General features: G+C 47.2%; 1 protein-coding gene across 4 annotated transcripts in view; it reads right to left on the bottom strand.

Annotated features, from left to right (window-relative positions):
- Positions 1 to 4,096: 4,096 nt before the first annotated feature.
- Positions 4,097 to 18,656, bottom strand: part of RGS8 (regulator of G protein signaling 8) — a 42,521-nt gene continuing 27,961 nt past the window's right edge. For all 4 annotated transcript variants that reach the window (XM_010336060.2, XM_074389588.1, XM_010336061.3 and 1 more), the window contains 2 exons: positions 10,028 to 10,194; positions 4,097 to 8,844 (listed from right to left, as the gene is read on the bottom strand). In XM_010336060.2, coding sequence (XP_010334362.1) covers positions 8,662 to 8,844; positions 10,028 to 10,194 — 350 coding nt within the window. In that variant the 3' untranslated portion in view covers positions 4,097 to 8,661. The remainder of the gene's footprint in view (positions 8,845 to 10,027; positions 10,195 to 18,656) is intronic.

Below are 18,656 nucleotides of genomic sequence, written 5' to 3'. Positions count from 1 at the left end.
GCTCTGGATTTCTAAATCCAGGGTTCTAAATCCCAATTCTGCCACATAACACACTGTATGGCCTTGGGCAGATCATGGAAGTACCTCTCTGTGCTCCGGTTTCCTCACCCGTACATGGGAATTAATAACAGTATCTATCTGTGATGGGCTGATTTGAGTTCCCCAAATTCCTATCATGAAGCCTAACCCCAGTATCTCAAAATATGACTTGTAAGAGGTGATTAAGTTAAATGAGGCCATTAGGATGGGGCTTTACCATGACTGGTGTTCTTATAAGAAGAGGAAGAGACACCAAGGGTTAGGGTTCAGAGGAAAGATTATGAGGATCGAGCAAGAAGGCAGCCATCTGCAAGCCGAAAGAGACCTCAGAAGAAAGCAGCCCTGCCTGCACCTTGATCTTGCACTTCTCGCTTCCAGAATTGTGAGACAGTAAAGCTCTTGTTTCAGCCACGCAGTCTGGGGTACTTTGTTTTGGTAGCCCAAGCAAACTCAAACATTGCCTCATATCACTGTTGCAGGGGCTGGGCTTCGGGGCTCATGCCTGTAATTCCAGCTACTTAGGTGGCTGGGGTGGAAAGAATGCTTGATCCTGGGAGTTCAAGACCAGCCTGGGCAACATAGTGAGACACTGTCTCTACAAAACAAGTTTTTTTTTTTATTAGCTAGGCATAATGGTGCACACCTGCAATCCCAGCTACTTAGAAGGCAGAGGTGAAATGATTGCTGATTCCAGGAGTTTGAGGCTGCGGTGAGCTATGATAGCACCACTGTAGTCCAGACCCATCTCTAAAATAACAATAATAAAGAACCAATGCAGGAACCCAACTAGATAAAGCATCTAAATTGTTGATGAAGTGCCTGGCCCCTGAGTGTTTCCTATTAGCACAGCTGCTTCTCATGATGCAGCTATTTCCTTTCTGTACCACTCATTTGATGAGTGCCAAGGCTTACAAAGCATTGTCTTTCTAAGAATCAAGTCAGTTCGACGAGGGTCCAGGTTTTGGATTTCTTGCCTCCATCCCCAATCTGCCCAAGTGCCTAACCTATAAGAGGGGCTCAAAAAACATTTGCAGATGTAGTGTTCTTCCAATAAATATTTGGGAACTAGGGCAGTGAACAAAAGAGACCCAGGGGTCTGGAATGACAGTCTCTCTCTACCTTCAGGGATTTCAGAGTGTAGTAGAGAAGGGATGTGATGTTGATTCTATAACATCATTTGCTTTGAGTGTTTTTCTTTTGCATTTATCTGAGGAGCAAGTGAGCTATGAATCAGGTGCTGACTTGACTCCCTGGTGATTCCAATGTGAGAGGATGATGCCACTCAGCACACGCTGTGGGCCTACTAGGCGCCACATTCTTCCCTACTTAATGTTCATAATGACCCCAAGCCGTTGACTCTGTCATTATTTTAGTTTTACAGATGAGGAAACTGAGGCACAGGGAAGTAAATTCCTTAGGATCACACCACTTGTAAGAGTTAAAGCTGAGATTCAAACCCAATCTGGCATCGCAGCCCAAATGATCAGGAAGAGCATGATCACATGACCCTAGTCCAAATGATCAGGAAGAGCGTGCTCACCTAACTCTAGTCAAAGGCTCTCAGGCTTTTGGCTTTTCTATTTCCATGGCTGGGCACACAGCCAGTGACCTGGGGTGTGGACTGGGATGTCCCTCTGTGCTGTGGAATAAGGCATGAACAGGGAAGGCAGCCCCCATAGTGTGTCCCCACCCTTCCCCTCCAGCCTTATTCCCCTTTCTGGATAGGGAACCAGGACAGACTTTAAAATTGACTGAATATTTGTGTCCAGCCCCCAAAACTTACATACTGAAGCCCTAACCCCAATGGGATGGTATTTAAAGGTGGAGCCTGTGGGAGGTGATTAGGCCATGAGGGTGGAGCCCTCGTGAATGGGATTAGTGACTTTTATGAGGAACCAGAGAGCTGGTTAGCATTCCTTCCACCGTGTGAGGATACAATAAGAAGCCAACAGTCCACAACCCGGAAGAGCGCCCAGCCGTGCAGGCACGCTGATCCCGGACTTCCAGCCTCCAGAACTGTGAGGATCAATGTGGGTTGTTTATAAACCACCAGCCTATGGCGCTTTGTTACAGCAGTCCAGACAGACTCAGACAGGCCCCAGCTAAGAAGCATACTCCAGAGGGAGTTATCTCAGTGACCTCTGTTGTCTCTCTCTCCATGGCTTTGTTTGTAGAAGGGACTTGGTGTGTGTTTCTCCGCAGGTGCTGCACATTAGTGAGATGCTGGGCATAGTGCTAAGGGTCTTCCATGTGTAAGAGCCTCTGTCAAGGCCTGGAAGTGTGATCTCAGATACCAAAGCAGGTTCCAGGCCAAGCCAACACTCCAGGGAGGGACTGGAGAACCAGGGAGTGGCACTGAGAACCTGCCCCCCAGCAGGGGCTGGAGGAATCTGTGAAGGTTTCTGGAGAGAGTGTTTGTGTGCTGTGAGCCCCAGCCCCCTGAAGGAGGGCAGGTGAGGTGCCCACCTCTCACCTCACTCCAAGGGAGTGTGGGTTCCGTGGGTCTTTGGAGCTTGACATGTGCCCCCTGATGCTTGAGGACCCAGGAGATGGGTATGTATTCCAGCCTGGAAAATAATGTGAGCAGCTGGCTGGCTGGGGGCCCTGGCTGCAGAGCAAGAGGAGCAGCTGCTTTCTTCTAATTCTAGGGAAAAATAAGACCCAAATGGTGCCAGTGGGCCCGCTGTGGGCCTCTGCAGAGAAAGACTAGCTTGAGTTCAAGCTAGGACCTATCCAAGTGGGCACTGTCGAGAAGGACCAGTCCACCAGCCAGAGGGAATCATTCATCCTCACTGAGAGGCTGGCAGGGGGCAGATTCCCAAGACACAGGGTCTCCAGTGAACCAGGAAGGACTCCCCTTCCCCCTCCACAGAGTCCTCCCAGGCTGGAGAGCCCACAGATGGCATCTACAGCAGGCCTGGTCCCCCACCCACACCCCTTGCCCCTTACCTCTTATCTTTCCCCTTCCACGCTCTCGGAGGGCTCAGGAGCCCCAGGTAGGAATAGCAGCAACAGGAGTAGAAGGGCAAAGCCAGGAAGACAGAAACCAGCCACGCCCCTCCCCAGCAGCGGGCCCCTGTCTGCAGCAGCCTGACACGCCACAGCTCCTTGTCCAGTCTACAAAATTGGAATTGAGGGTAGTCATTTGCTTTACAAAAGGACTTTTCTTTTAACCCAAAGAATTTACAGTTGATGAAACATCAGCTTTCCTTTAAAGAGAGACCTTTTTCAGAGCATTTTCCATTATTTGGCTAATTAAGGTTTTACATCTCTCTCTGTCTTATCATCCCACTTGAAGAATGAGCTTTTGTGAGCACATACAGTGCCTTATTCTCCTTCCATCCCCTCCACGAGACCTGATCACCAGAGGCACTTAAAGATCTGATGACTAATACACACTTTTCGGGGACATATTGATTGGATAAAGTGAGTTACAGCCCTAAGCAAGATCAACCCACTGCATTTCCAGATTTTTCCAGCTGAACGAATACACAAACCATCCCCACCCTTTTGTCTATCTGCCTTTTCAAGCAGTAGGTGGTAGTCATAAAAACACCACCCCAAATTGGTACAGCACTTTAGTTTCAAAACCACTCTCATAACCCAAAGTCACTCTCCACCTCACGCTTATCCCCAAGCCATACCCATCTATTTTTACCCACACCCCTGCTTCTCCTCATGGCCAGCCCTGTGCCAGCCACTGCCAGGTGGAGCCACGTGGCCCCCTTCCAGCGAGTCCACGTGTCATGGAGAGTTTCCTCATAAAGAGTCAGCTGGGCAGTGGGCAGAGAGCAGAGGGCAGCTTGTTCAGGTTCTGTTTATTATGGTCTCACAGCCTTGTTTATAGTAAAGGTGAATGACATTATTCCACTTTACACGGTAATGAATCAACTCAGTGAGGACTCCATCAGCCAAGCGGTTTATAACAGCAGATGAGCTGCTACTAATCTGTTGTGCTCGCCGTGTGACTCAGCTACTGCTACCGGGGTTGGAGTGCACCCCGAGCCCAGCCACCTTTCCCACACCTGGCAGAGGGTAGGGAGCGGAAGGACCCAGAGGGAGTAAACATCAAGGAACCGTTTATTGAAAGGACCCAGAGCCCAACCTAGGAAGGCCAGTGGCCCCATCCCGAAGTCTCCCATCTAGGTCCACAGCATCTTTCGGAGTCCTGAGAGGCCACAGGGACAGGAAGGCATCTCTGCTCTTGGCGTCTTCCTCCACCATCTCATGCCGAGTGGCTTCTAACCCAGAGGGATGAGATTTAAAGAGGCCTGACACTTGAGCGAACGGCGGCCTGGGATGGAAGACCGCAGTGCCTCTGCCTTGCATGGAAGTGGCACAGGCAGGGTCTGGACGCTGTTGTTGCTGGGAGACCATCTTGCCTCTGCATTTGCTACTCCTGCCTTCTCCTCTGGTGCACGGAGAAGCAGACACCGTGGTAGAGGCTGGTCTCTCCCACCTGCTCCTTCCTCTTCAGTCTTCCCCATTGCACCCTCCCCCAGCTCTCAGTACAGTAAGTTCACAGCTTTCCCTCACAACAGAGCCAGCTGAGCTGCGCAGGGCAAGCGCCTGGGACCTGCACCCAGAGGCCGGGCCCGCAGCCTGTGCAGAACGCTCTTTCACAGCTTTGGTTTATTCAACGCAGCAGTTCTGGGGAGAGCACCGGACATTAAAATCAACGAGGACCTTCCCAGCTGCCCACCCAACCCGATACCAAAGAGGGAGTGGTGAGGTCTTGGAGAGGCCTCACAGATGTTGATATCCCCAGGATGTGAAATTTTCCACTGAGAAATTTGGAAGTTGTGTTACTACTATTGTCACTACTAAGACACACTTCACTCACCGCCTGAGTGGGGGTTCCAACTACCTTGTCACGTGGCCTTGGGTACAGAGGCACAGCCTAACACAAAAAGGCCAAACACAAGGGCACAGGAAAACGGACAGGGGAAACGGCCCAGGAGGTGAGCTTGGAGCAGGCAAGGCTCAGAAAGCATGGCAGAGCATCCTTCAATCAAGGGCCCGTTCGACTGCCACCTTCGGCATGGCAGCTGCCCAGCAATGCAGGCCGTGGGCCAAAACACCTTTATCTCAAAGGAGCAAGTCAGACCCAGAGGGCATAGAGGCAGCCATCTTGAGGCAGCCATCCAGGGCTGGCCGGGTTCCTCGGTATCTGCTGCTTGCATCTGGACATGTGCCAGCCCCCTCGGCCCACACAGCTGCGTTTCCCCCAGGCTGTGTTCCTCCTCACTCGTTAGAGCAATGCTTCCCAAGTTCAGCTGCACATTGGAATCACCTGTGGAGCTTTAAAAAAGACTGATGCCTGGGTCTCTACCAAAAGCTTCTGAATTGGCTGTTTTGCGGTGGGACCTAGACATTTTGGTTTTAAAAACTCTCCAGATGATTCTAAGGAGCAGCCAAGGTCGCGCGCCACTGTCTAAGACCACCTTTCTTCCAAGTCCACAAGCCAGTAGCCACCTAGAAACTCATTAAAAATAGAGATTTCTGAGCCCCATCTCAGGTCTATCAGATCAGCCTCTCTGGGTGTGCACCTGGGAATTAGCACGTGTTACAGGCTTTCCAGGTGACTCCTGTGCATGCTCAAGTTTAATGAGAAAGATTGCCTCAGAGGGTTCTTCCTCACCCAAAGGTGCCCAAGGCCGTGAATGGTAGATATTGACAGTATTCTATTTCGTTTGCCAAGGGCAATGACAAGTCTCGCAGCAGCCCCCAAACAAGTTAGCCCCCCAGTGGGACCAAAGGGGATAGAGAGCAATTCTAGAAGTCAGAGCTCTGCCTGGACTCCTGCCCTGGCCTGCCTGGAACTTGCACGGGCCCAGGACCGAGCAAGCTCAAGTCCAGCAGGCAAGTCCACAGCACAGGCCCAGCTTGAGGAACAAAGGAAGACAAGAAATAAATGGAAGTGATACCCACGGACACGAGCCTGTGGAAGAGGAAACGGGAGAGAGGGCAGGACTGAGAACGTGGAAGCTCAGGGATGAGGTATGCTTGGATATTGCTCTAGATGTTGTAAACATTTCTCTTTCTTTTATCACAGACCAAAATCTGGGTTGGCATGACCAGAGTGCCTAAAAGTAGGCGTCAGAGTGAAGATTTCTGCGCCTCTTGTGGGAAGCAGGGCATACAGGCTAAGAGGAAAGCTCCACCTCACGGACAGATCATGTCTGCCGTGTACTAGTCTAATGCTCACAATTGTCACACACACACAAACACACAGAGATGCTCCACAGGAGAACCATAAATTCAGCTATCACATTCCTCTACACATGGAGACACACCCACATACCCTTGCTTAGCTGCGAAATTCAGGATACCCAAGCTGGGTCTTTTGTACCTCCCCATTGTGGGAGGAAGTCACCAGGGCACTGTGACACCACCATCTGCAGCCTTTGTTTCACCAAGAGTTGGCAAGAACTCTAGGCCCCTCTATGAGGCCATTGCATGGCATGCTCGTTCAGGCGTTTCTCCTTGGGATAGTGGAAGTGGTGAAAAGGCCCCTTTCAGACTGCTTCACATTTCTATAACTCTGTGCAGTTCCAATTTATATGCACCTCATATTCGACAGTAGAGTTGGCAGCAGATGCACATTTCATATGTAAACAATGTTTAAAATACCCTGTTAGAGAATTTAATCATTAAATTAATTCTGGCAGCTTTATCTAAGAAAGAATGATTTTTTTTTTTTTTTAAACCAGGATTGGAAGGATACTACCTGATCTAACTAGGAACATCCATTTGAGGCTTTGGAGTTCTCGAACGTGAAATTCCACAGGTCTCTTCAGTGTGAGGGCTGGGACACATATGTTCTTCTGTCCCCTTGAGGTTCACAGTCACGCCCACCCTCAGTCACAGATAACCGTGTGTCGTGGCAGTGCAGTGGGCCCTAACGCTAGCGGGACTCCAGGGCCTTCTTGGCCTGGTCTAGCTATAGCTAAAAAGGAAGAGATTCTCAAAGTTATTGGAGAGGGACACAAGCACTAGACCACCACCAGCATAATCTTAAAAGGCCCCTCACCCCTTCAAAGGAGAATGGGATCAGCCCAGTTCTCAACCGTCTGCACTCCAGAGCTACGGCTAATTATGTGCTATTCCATTTAGCCAAGCTGAAAGTTGTGTAGATCTGCAATGAATCGACATTCACTGATCTTGAATTATCCCAACAGGAATCCGCTCTGGTATCCTCTCCACCCGGAAACCAGCCTCTTCCATGCTCCCTTTCATTTTCTGATCTCTCTGCTAAAGGTTCATCTCCTTGGCACTACTCTTGTGCCAAAGTCTGCTTCTTCCTGGCAGCCAGAGTAGGTTCCAGGCTGCACACTCATCCTCCAAGGAAGAGTTGCCTGACGCATTTCCAAGAGGAGCTGCAGGGTACCATGAAAGCATCTCAGGAAGGTTCTTCACGTCCAGATGTTCAGTGATCTTCTTAGCCACACCTCCTATTTCATGCTTAATTCCAAAAGGTAAAAGATCAAGAAAGAAGCTGCTTCATGGTAGCCGAGAGAGAGAGAGAGAGAGAGGCCTTTCTAAGAAAGCATGTTCCCAGGAAGCATGCTGGAAAGAGTTTCAGCCTAAATTCCCGTTCTCCCCCATCATAATTACATGACTGGCATGGGAGTGGAGAGGTGGAGATACAGGGAAAGTATTAGGCACCGTGGGAGCACTCCATGCTATAGAAATTCCCCTCCCTTTGCCAAGCTGTCATCCTAAGAGATCAGTGATGTACGATGCTGCAGAGAGGTGAGGGTAGAGAAGACACTGAGCAACAGACAGGTTACACAGTACCCCTCCGAATAGAAGTCTACTGGGGCTACGTTCCCTGGTCTCTCGACTTCTGGAAAAGTTCTTGGTAGAATTGAGGAAGATTTGCAAGCTCTATCTTTCTTAATGGCAGTTCCACTTCAAAACTCATGAAGACCATCTCCTAAGGCTCTTTATGACAATGTAAGGGTACGGTAGTCTTGTGAATTTCCTAGGCCAAGATGGGAAGTGGTCACAATTTTTCACACCGGTCCAATGGAAATGGAAGAAACAAACAACTCCATGGGTTTCACTCCTTCTCCGAGAGGTCGCCTGTCAACGACAGCACTAGAAACCTGGGATCCCACAGAAACCTCTCTCCTAAGCTGTGAGGTCCTAGTCAGCAGGGCTGGCCACAACAACGTGACAGCAAATCAGAGGTGAGACCAAGTCATTCAGCTGTTCCTCCCGGGTATTTACAAGTGGAGAGTCAGGAATCCTAACAGAGGAGGGTGCACAGGTGGTGGGAATCGCATTTGCGTTATTTACAGATTAGCCTAGCACAGCGAATCTGCCCCTCAGCGGAGGTGACCCAAGGCATTATGAAGGGCAAGTTGCTGACTCAGAAAAGGCTGACAGCGGCAAGGCGCTACCACTAACCGAAACACAAATGTGGGTAAATGGAATAGAGTCCAAGCTCTAGCAGCTGGGTCACACTTTGGAACGGCCCTTCATTCCCTCCTCACCCTCAGCCTCCCACTCCGAACACCACCACTTTTGAACACCTATGACATTTCACATTAGAGTATGATCATGGCAGCAAGCGGAGGGGAAAGCCAGTGATTTCCAGGAGTCCCCTTCTGAGGTCTAACTGAGCCTCCTCTGGCTTTGGGACAGCAGATCTAAGTACATTTTGGACCTCAGGAACCTGGGGTAAGAGTCTTTCTCCATGAGGCTGTGTACTTTTCCCTGGGCTTGGTCAAAGCAAGTCAGGGACGGCTCCTGCATGTTCTTCCTCGTGGCTTCTCGGGTCTGGAAGTCTATGTTTACCTGGAGATACAAACAGAGAGCAAGGTCACAGGCCCTCAAGGGCCAAGGTGCCTGGCAGCTGAACCTAACTCTGCAGTAAGTATCAACGGCAGCATCTACATGCTTAAGGCGATTTCTGCTTTTCAAATTGCTTCCATGGAGATCATGCCTTTTGATCACAGCAAGAATCCTGTGGGATCGGAAGACCAGATATTCTCAGTCCCAATTTATAGGTAAGAACGCTGAAAAAAAGAGAGAGACTAAAAAGCTTGTTTAAAGTAGTATGGAAAGTTAGTAACAGAGCCAAGGCAAAATCCCAGAGTACTTGAATCCCTAATCCAGGGACCTTCACAACGGGAGGCAATGGGGTAGACCCAAGCCCGCTGTAAGTGCAGGTCCCCTGAAGTAAGCTTTCTCTCTTGTCCTTTCTTGTTTACTAAGGAAACAAATGCCCTGTGGAGGGAGGCTGTGGTTGGAATGCGTTTCTCTGTCCCAGCCGGCATTATAAAGGGCCTACGGCGTCCTAGCCAACTGGAAGACGTCGTGCACCCCAAGTCAAAGCACAATTGAACGGATCTAAAAATGCAATGCATCTAAACCTGTAGTAGCGAACATTTTTCTTCATTTAAACCCTCCCCTCCCAAGTAAAATTCTGCATTATAACTCAGAGCAGCAATATAATAGAAATTCATCCTATTATTATAAATAATTATAATTAAATACTATAAATACAGTAATTACTAATGAGCAGTGGCAAATACTGAACAGGCGCTTTGCCCCTCATACTCTGAAAGGGAAACTGAGACCCAGAGAAGTTTAGTAATTTGACCAAGATCACATAGCTAGTAAGGGGTAGAGCTAAAATTGAAGGAAGATTTTAAAACAGATCCCCATTTCATTAAGCTATGCTGCCTTCCACCAGGAAAATGAACATAGACTCAGTAGCATCTATTCTTACAAAATCCCTGCTAGCACATGTTTTATGGATGGACAACTAAAACATTCCTAATGGAGCTCCTTTGATGGAAACCCTGGGTTTCTGTTCCTTAGAAAAGATTTTTTTTTTTCGTAGAGGGCCACCAGAGTGATGAGTCTCAGTTTAGTATAAGAAAGTCCTCATCAAGCCTGGCTCAGATCCTCTCTGAGGAGAGAAACGCAAGCCAGGAGCCATGGACAGACAGGACGGTCACTGCTACCAACACACCTCCCGTGGAGCCTGCACATCCACAAACTCCTCAAAGATCCTATGGGCCTTGGAGACCAGTTTTGCAGTTGACCTGGTCTTCTTGAACTCCTCACAGGCCAACCAGAACTCCAGGTTCTCCTCACTGAACTCCGTCTTCAAGAAAGCACGGAATGCAGCCACCCCATCTGTGGATGTGAGAGGAAGAAGAGAGATAGGAAGCAGCTTCAGTTTAAGAACTGTAGAAGAAAGGAAGGTAGTAATAGTGTGAGGGTGCCCCTAATTATCCAAGCACACTGCTCCTCCACATCTTCTTGAAAACCCCATTCTTGGCTGGGTGTGGTGGCTCACATCAGCAATACTAGCACTTTAGGAGGCCAAGGCAGGTGGATCACCTGATGTCAGGAATTCAAGACCAGCCCGGTCAACATGGTAAAATACCGTCTCTATTAAAAACACACAAAAAATTAGGCAGGAGTGGTGGCACATGCCTGTCATCCCAGCTACTTGGCAGGGAGGCAGGAGGATCGCTTGAACAGGGAAGGCGGAGGTTGCACTGAGCCGAGATCATGCCATTGCACTCCAGCCTGGGTGACTGAGTGAGACTCAGTTAAAAAAAAAAAAAAAAAAGGCCCCATTCTATTAGACACACAAGTGTCCTCAGACACAAGCATGCTTCTTATTCAATAGTCATAGTGATATTACAAAGTCGCATTTAGAAAGCCATAGTAATATGTTTGGAGCACAGGTGTCTATCCCCTGGGTTTACTGGTGAGCTACGCTGCCATTTAATAATTAGGTCAAATAATTTGTTCTCTACCCTAATCCAAGTCAACCACCCGGAGGAAACACACAACCTGTTAGAAGATGAACTGGAGGAGAGTGTGAAGATCTCACCCTTTGCTACGACCAAACAAATCTGCAAGTAAACTACCTACAAAACGCAGTCAGCAGTGGCATTCTGTTACCTGGACAGGGGTGCAAGCCCCTTTAAAAAACAATCTTTGAGGTGCTGTATTTTGATGTTTTCTTCCATGCATCCTTCATTTTAAAAGATATTGCCTATCCAATTATGTTTTAATTAAGATTGAATATAAGTTTTCTGCCAAGTGATTTAACAAATTAATATGCCTTTTCATTTTTATTAATCAATATCATACATATTGCCAGGCAGTGCTCCCAACCAACACAAGATGAGCAGGGTTACCACATTGAGTTGGAAAGGGAAATCATATTTATTGATAGTTTATGCATCCAGTTAATGTTTTTATTAAAACAAATTTTTATAAGTTATTTCAACCTCAACACACTCCCCTCTAATCAAGTAACAGCTATAGCTTTCTATAAACCGTCTTCAGGAGAAAGGCACATACAACCTAGGATGAAGAAGTCTTCTACTGGTTATAAAAAACTCTGGCAATGATCTTTTATTTCTTTTTTAAAATTCCCCAGAAGAACAAATGTAAACAACTCATAATTCTGGGTGACAGGGTGACCTGGGTAACTGGCATCCACCACCATGCACCAGGATCGTGCACTGGCCATGTCATCTGACAGACTGCTGGTACCATGTTGTTGATATATTCAAATGCTTACTTTTACTTTCTTGAAATGTTTTTCTCTGAATTTAAAAGTTATATATCTTTGTCTTTCAAAATATATTTTTAAATGTCTGTATTAGAACAATATCATAAAAGCCAAGACCTTTATTTGCAAGACCCAGGAACATAAGAGAGAGAAAGGTTTTTGTGTGACTCCCAACACTAAGATTTAAGTCACAAGGAGATTTCAGTTTGGAAGCCTGAGCTCAAAGTTGTTTTAAAGACTAGGAATGCTAGCCGGGCGCAGTGGCTCACGCCTGTAATCCCAGCACTTTGGGAGGCTGAGATGGGAGGATCACAAGGTCAGGAGTTCGAGACTAGCCTGGCCAACATGGTGAAATTCTGTCTCTACTAAAAATACAAAAATTAGCCGGGCATGATGGTGGGCACCTATAGTCCCAGCTACTCTGGAGGCTGAGGCAGGAGAATTGCTTGAACCCGGGAGGCAGAGGTTGCAGTGAACAGAGATCATGCCACTGTACTCCAGCCTGGGTGACAGAGCTAGACTCCATCTCAAACAAACAAACAAAAAGGAATGGCCCGGTGCAGTGGCTCACAGCTGTAGTCTTAAAATATGGGAGCCTGGCCGGGCGCAGTGGCTCAAGCCTGTAATCCCAGCACTTTGGGAGGCCGAGGCGGGTGGATCATGAGGTCAAGAGATCGAGACCATCCTGGTCAACATGGTGAAACCCCGTCTCTACTAAAAATACAAAAAATTAGCTGGGCGTGGTGGTGTGTGCCTGTAATCCCAGCTACTCAGGAGGCTGAGGCAGGAGAATTGCCTGAACCCAGGAGGCAGAGGTTGCAGTGAGCCGAGATCGCGCCATTGCACTCCAGCCTGGGTAACAAGAGCGAAACTCCGTCTCAAAAAAAAAAAAAAAAAAAAAATATGGGAGCCTGAGGTAAACAGATTGCTTGAGCCCAGGATTTCGAGATCAGCCCGGATAACATAGCAAAACCCTATCTCTACAAAAAAAATATGAAAACCTTAGCCAGGTGTGGTGGCATGTGCCCAGCTACTCAGGAAGTTGAGGTGGGAAGATCACTTCAACCCTAGAGGTTGAGACTTCATTGAGCTGTGATCACACCGCTGCATTCTACCCCGGGTGACAGAGTGATGCCCTGTCTTAAAAAAAAAAAAAAGTAAGATAGCCATGTAATTTACCATCCAAGCCAGGTCATTTTGAGAGTGAAGCGTGCATCACTGTTAATTACATGCAGACAATAGTTAGGAACCGTGACCACCACAGGCAAAACCCAGGACACATGATCACCTTAACTCTGAACCATGGAGTATAGAGAAAGTGAAATATAATGTAAGGTTACTTCCCATCAGACAGGAGGAAAATAAAAATGCTTCTGTACCGAAAAAGAAGATGAGAGTAGCATAGTTTAGAATCAAATGAGAGGTCTACTCAGGGCACCTCCTGCTCCCATTCCTACACTGGATTCAAAACTCTGGAAGAAGGAAATAGAAACCCGAGATAAACTTGAAAATCAAAATGAAACAATGACGCAGCAATGTTTAGGCAGAGATGGACTGAGGATCATTCATTCAATTCAGCAATTTTTTTTTTTTTTTTTTTTTTTTTTTTTTGAGACGGAGTTTCGCTTTTGTTACCCAGGCTGGAGTGCAATGGCGCGATCTCGGCTCACCACAACCTCCGCCTCCTGGGCTCAGGCAATTCTCCTGCCTCAGCCTCCTAAGTAGCTGGGATTACAGGCATGCGCCACCATGCCCAGCTAGTTTTTTTGTATTTTTACTAGAGACGGGGTTTCACCATGTTGACCAGGATGGTCTCGATCTTTCGACCTCGTGATCCACCCGCCTCGGCCTCCCAAAGTGCTGGGATTACAGGCTTGAGCCACCGCGCCCGGCCTAGCAATATCTTTTAAAACAACTACTAATGTAAAAAAGTATAGACGGTGAAAAACCCATCGTAAGTTGAAAGTCCCAAGAGTCGAAAATGCACTTAATACACCTAACTACTGAACATCACAGCTCAGCTGAGCCTACCCTAAATGTGCTCAGAACATTTTCGGTGCAGTATTTAGTAAATTACATGAGCTATTCAGCACATGATTATAAAACAGACATCGTGTTAGATTATTTGGCCCAGCATTGCAAGAGAGTATCACATCACATATGGCTAGCCTGGGAAAAGATCCAAATGCAAAATTTGAAGTATGGTTTGCACTGAATATATATCACTTTCGCACCATCATAAAGTCGAAAAATCGTAAGTCGAACCATAGTAAGTCGGGGATCATTGGTACCATTCAAGGTCTTGGGATATATAAGAGACTAAAATCGTAAAATCCTTGCCCATGAAATCTCTCATGGAAACTTTCTTTGTCACTCCTCCCTCACTCTGTCTCCTCCATGGAGAAGATCCAGAAGTCTCCACAGGCTCCAGAGGGAACTTGAATTAGAGAGCCAGGCTGCCTGCCAGGAGATCCCCACTGCTTGCAGGAGAGGACCCTGCGGCAGAGGCTGCAGGCAGAGGTTCGAGGGAAAAACAGCTGGAGCTGTGGAAGCCTCAGTGCTCTTGAGGAGATTTGCTCCTTGACAGAGACCCAGTGCCCTTGAGAACTCAGTGAAGGGCTGATTTAGCAAGGAGGGGACTCTGAGCAGTGACCAGTCCATGGTTTCACTATCAATGGACAAGGGGGGACGAAGGGACCATAGGCCAGAGGTTCCCTCTGCTGCCTCCATCTTAACATACTTTCACTGTATTCAGGGACTGAGGAGGGGAATGAGGGGGCCCTAAAAGACTGTGCATCTATCTAAAAGAATGACTGGAAGGTGACTTGGAAAAGCAACTCAGAAGAGCCTGTTGTTGGTTTAAACCAGAAGAGACTACACTCTTTGAATGGGAGAGTTTAAGGTTGCTTGTGTCAGATTTTAATTTTTAACCAAACAGAAACAGGTGCTTATTATGAACAAGGTGAACACGGTTATAGACAAGGAAAGAAAATCACCTTTCTGCCTTCCTTCATGGTACTGGTAAAGATAGCTTTGCTAAGGGAACTGTCTGGGCCTAGATGAGGTATAGACATCACCTCCTTTAATCCAGGTTTCAGCTTTGTTGGGGCTTTGTGTAGATGCATAGAGATAACGTCTGCGAAGTGCTCTCAGGAGCCTTGCTTTACTTCTCATCTTACAGTTGAGGAAACCGAGGCTGAGAAAAGTGACGTGCCCGATCTCACACAGCTAACAATATGTAGCATCAAAAACTTCCTATAAGGTACACTAACTTTAAATCCAACATCGCAATAATGTCATCTTCATTCATTCATTCACTTGTTATGTGACTCAGCTCTGCTATGTGCTAAAGGCAGATACAAAACAGAACTTGCCATCAAGGGGACGTTTGAGCCAAGAAAATGTAATCATGGTGATTATAATGCAGTGTGGTAAGTTACATGATAGAGAAAGCAGAGGGGTCATGAAGAGCCCAGGAGGGGTGCCTTAGCCAGCCCAGAGAAAAAAAGGGAAGACCTGTGCGAGGAAGAGGCTTCTGAGCTGACATGGGAAGTAGAGGAGAAGAAAGCCAAGCAAAAGAAAAAGGGAAGGATGAAGAAGAGAATTTCAGCAAGAGGAAACCACAGGAATGAAGGCCTAGAATTAAGAACGTTTACTTGAGTAATTGGAAGGAGTTTATTAAGACCAGCATTTAACGATAATACAGCTGAAAATGGCTGGACCTGCTTCTAGGATAGCATATACCAAGAGGCCCGTGAAAGAGCCAGAGAGATGGAAGAATTTTGCAGCACTCCGAAAGGCCAGGAAGAGAACATTTCAAGAAAGAAGTAGTCACTGTGTCTAGTGCTTTCCAGAGGTTAAGCTAGATACTGCCTGAGAAGCGATCACTAGATTCAGCAAGCATCGGAAGGAAGAGTTTTCATGGTGTGTTGGGGTCCTAGCCGTCTCATGGTACGTGCGGTTGTGAATCAGACTGAAGGAAGTGCAAACAGTCATTCAGACGACTCTTACAACAAATTTGGTAGAGAAATAAGACAGCATAGCTGGAAGGAAACATGAGGTCAGGAAAGAGACTTTTTTTTTTTTTTTTTTTTGAGACGGAGTTTTGCTCTTGTTACTCAGGCTGGAGTGCAATGGCGCGATCTCGGCTCACCGCAACCTCCGCCTCCTGGGTTCAGGCAATTCTCCTGCCTCAGCCTCCTGAGTAGCTGGGATTACAGGCACACGCCACTATGCCCAGCTAATCTTTTGTATTTTTAGTAGAGACGGGGTTTCACCATGTTGACCATGGTTGGTCTCGATCTCTCGACCTCGTGATCCACCCGCCTCGGCCTCCCAAAGTGCTGGGATTACAGGCTTGAGCCACCGCGCCCGGCCTTTTTTTTTTTTTAAGATAGACTTGGGTACGTATAAATGTTGATCTGATCAGAAAAGACCAGTTGAGCAGCAGGCGTTGAAGTTAAAGGAAAGAATCTGTTTGACAAAATGTTGCACCCAGGAAGGTAGAAGAAATAGGATGAGGAGCAAAAGGTAGGGCTATGTGTGAATGATGCGTGGAAGTTTCTCATTTCAGGCAGGAAATTGGAAGGCTGTCTGATTAGCTGAAGAAAGTCTTCTTAGCTGAAGAAGATGGTAGAACCTAGGAAAGGTAGGGTGCTGTTTTTACCTATTTATTTAGGATCCAGGCCAAGGAATTTTACTTATTTACTATACACCCTGCATTTTGCTCAGGACTTTACAAAACATTAGCTCAATTTATTTTCACAACACTGATCCACAGATAATATCACTCCATTTTTCACAGGAAGAAACTGAAGCTTAGAGGAGGGGAATACCTTGCCCAATTACACAGCCAGCAAGAGCAGAGCCAAGATTCCCAGCCAGGTCCATCTGACTCCAAAGCAAGGTCTCTCCAGAAGGGAAGGGGCGCTGAAAATAGGAGATGAACAGAAGCAAAAGAATCGCATTCGGTGAAGGCAAATGTTAGAGGAGAGGGACCAAGAAACAGTGAAAGGACTTGTTTTCCTTAAGGACAAGGGCAAAGAAAAAAAGAGAAAGGCAGAGGAAGACAGAGAAGAACAGTCAGAAAAGGGGCATGTTTGAGATGCATCAAGTGGGACAGCTTAATCTTCGTTATTAATTTGGGATAAGCTCACTGTGAATGCGGGCTGCACTCACGTACAGTTTGGGGCTGTGGCACAAACAAATGAGATGAAGTCACCACCTCATAGAATTTACAGGCTAGTCTAGTGTAACAGACATTAAGTGATAATTAAAAATAATTAATTGAATTATTACAAATGCAGAGTGGGCTGCAGTGAGGAAGCCTAATACAGTGCGAAGGGGTTAGAACAGCGACCTTGCAAAAGTTAGTAAGAACGCGACAGAAAACAGTCAAACAATTGTTTAGACTTAGATTCCTGGAGAAATTAAAATGCACCAAAAAGGAAGTAAGAACTTTTAATTTGATGGTGCATCCATCATTCAAAGAGAGAACCCATCAATTAGTTCCAGGTGGGTCGATGATCCTTGAACCTGGAGAATAGCAAGGATTTAGCAAGTGGCAATTGGGGCATAGAGGAAGGGGATAAAGACAAGCAGGAAATTAAAAAAGTTGAAGCCAGAGAAAGAATTCTAAAGTAACATCAGCAAGCCACTGATAGCACACTTACTTTGGGCCTGGCACCACACCAAGTGGTATACGAATTTTACGGCACTGGCTCCTCACAGCACAGCTATAGCTTAGGTCCTGATATTTTCACCACTTTATAGGAGAAAAAAACAAATCTTAGAGAAGCCAAATAACTTCCCCAAAGTCACATGATCGGTAAATGGCAAGGATGCTACGCTGCAAAGCCAGCATCCTCATGCATGTAGGGGGTCTAGCCTCTAGCTCTGCGTGACGGTAGCCCAAGGGATGCCTGTGCCAGTGACCACTGAGGTGGAGGGAGAGGACTCCACAAGTGACACCAGAGATGGTGACATCTCCAGGTGGGGTGGAGAGAAAATGAGAAAAGCCACTGTGGAAGGCGGAGGGGTAACTGAGCATATGTCAACACAGAAACAGGGTGGGCATGGGCAGGAGAGTTCTACCACGTTACGCCGTAAGCAGCTAAGGCTGCCGCAGTGGGGATGGAGACTTGGAGTTGGACATGTGTGGGGAACTCATAGCCAGCTCTCATTACCCGGCAGCCTGCTGAGACAGAAGCACCATGGGTCTCAGCTGGGAGCACCCGTTCTGACCAGAATCAGCCTTGTCATTAGCTGTGTGACCTTGGACAACACACTCAGCCTCACTGGGCTCCAGTGTCCTCATCCGTAGTGAGGGGGTTGGATTTGATGAGCTTTCCCAGGTGCAGTTAGCACTCTGCTCTGTGCCCTCATGGCAACTTAGACTAGCCTGTATCAGATACAGCTCAGCTGATTGATTTTCGCAGTTCCACAATTCCATACTTCTCCTCTTCAATGTCAATGTCATCACCGTCATACAGCGAGGACCCACCCCAGGCTGGGTTCTGTGCTGCCCAGTTTACATAATTCACTCAGTCCTACATCAACCCTCCTCTGCAGACAGAGGCTCTAGAGTCGCACAGCCTGATTTTGAATCCCGCATGAGCTTGGAAAATTGTCAACATCTCCAAGCCCAAGTGTTCTCATCTGTACAATGGGAATAATGAATAATGTCAGGACTTGCTGAATTGGCTGTTATAAGGATTAAACGAGGCAAGCCACGTAAAAGTGCCTAGTAGTACATGATAAGCAGTCAATAAGTGTTAGCTCTTAGCAAAGTGTGTTTTATAAACAAGGCATGTGAGATGTGGAGAGTTTGTCTGTAGCCACTTGGACGGTAAAAGGTGAGAAGTGGATTTGCACACACGTCTGCGTGACTTCCGACCCACTCTCCTCTCTCCTTTGGTGATGCTGGCAGACCTCCAAAGGAGAGATAGACAGTAAGCCCAAATCAGGCAAATGCACCACACACGTGCCACAGCCTGGCAAGTGTACCACTGGCTCACAGACCTGGAGATTCTCCAGCAAAAGGACACCTGCTGTCACCTTCTCT

Source organism: Saimiri boliviensis, chromosome 19 (assembly GCF_048565385.1).
Source record: "Saimiri boliviensis isolate mSaiBol1 chromosome 19, mSaiBol1.pri, whole genome shotgun sequence".
NCBI classification, from domain to species: domain Eukaryota; kingdom Metazoa; phylum Chordata; class Mammalia; order Primates; family Cebidae; genus Saimiri; species Saimiri boliviensis.
The sequence above is the reverse complement of the archived record's forward strand: the minus strand, read 5'-3'. Positions and strand labels throughout refer to the sequence as shown.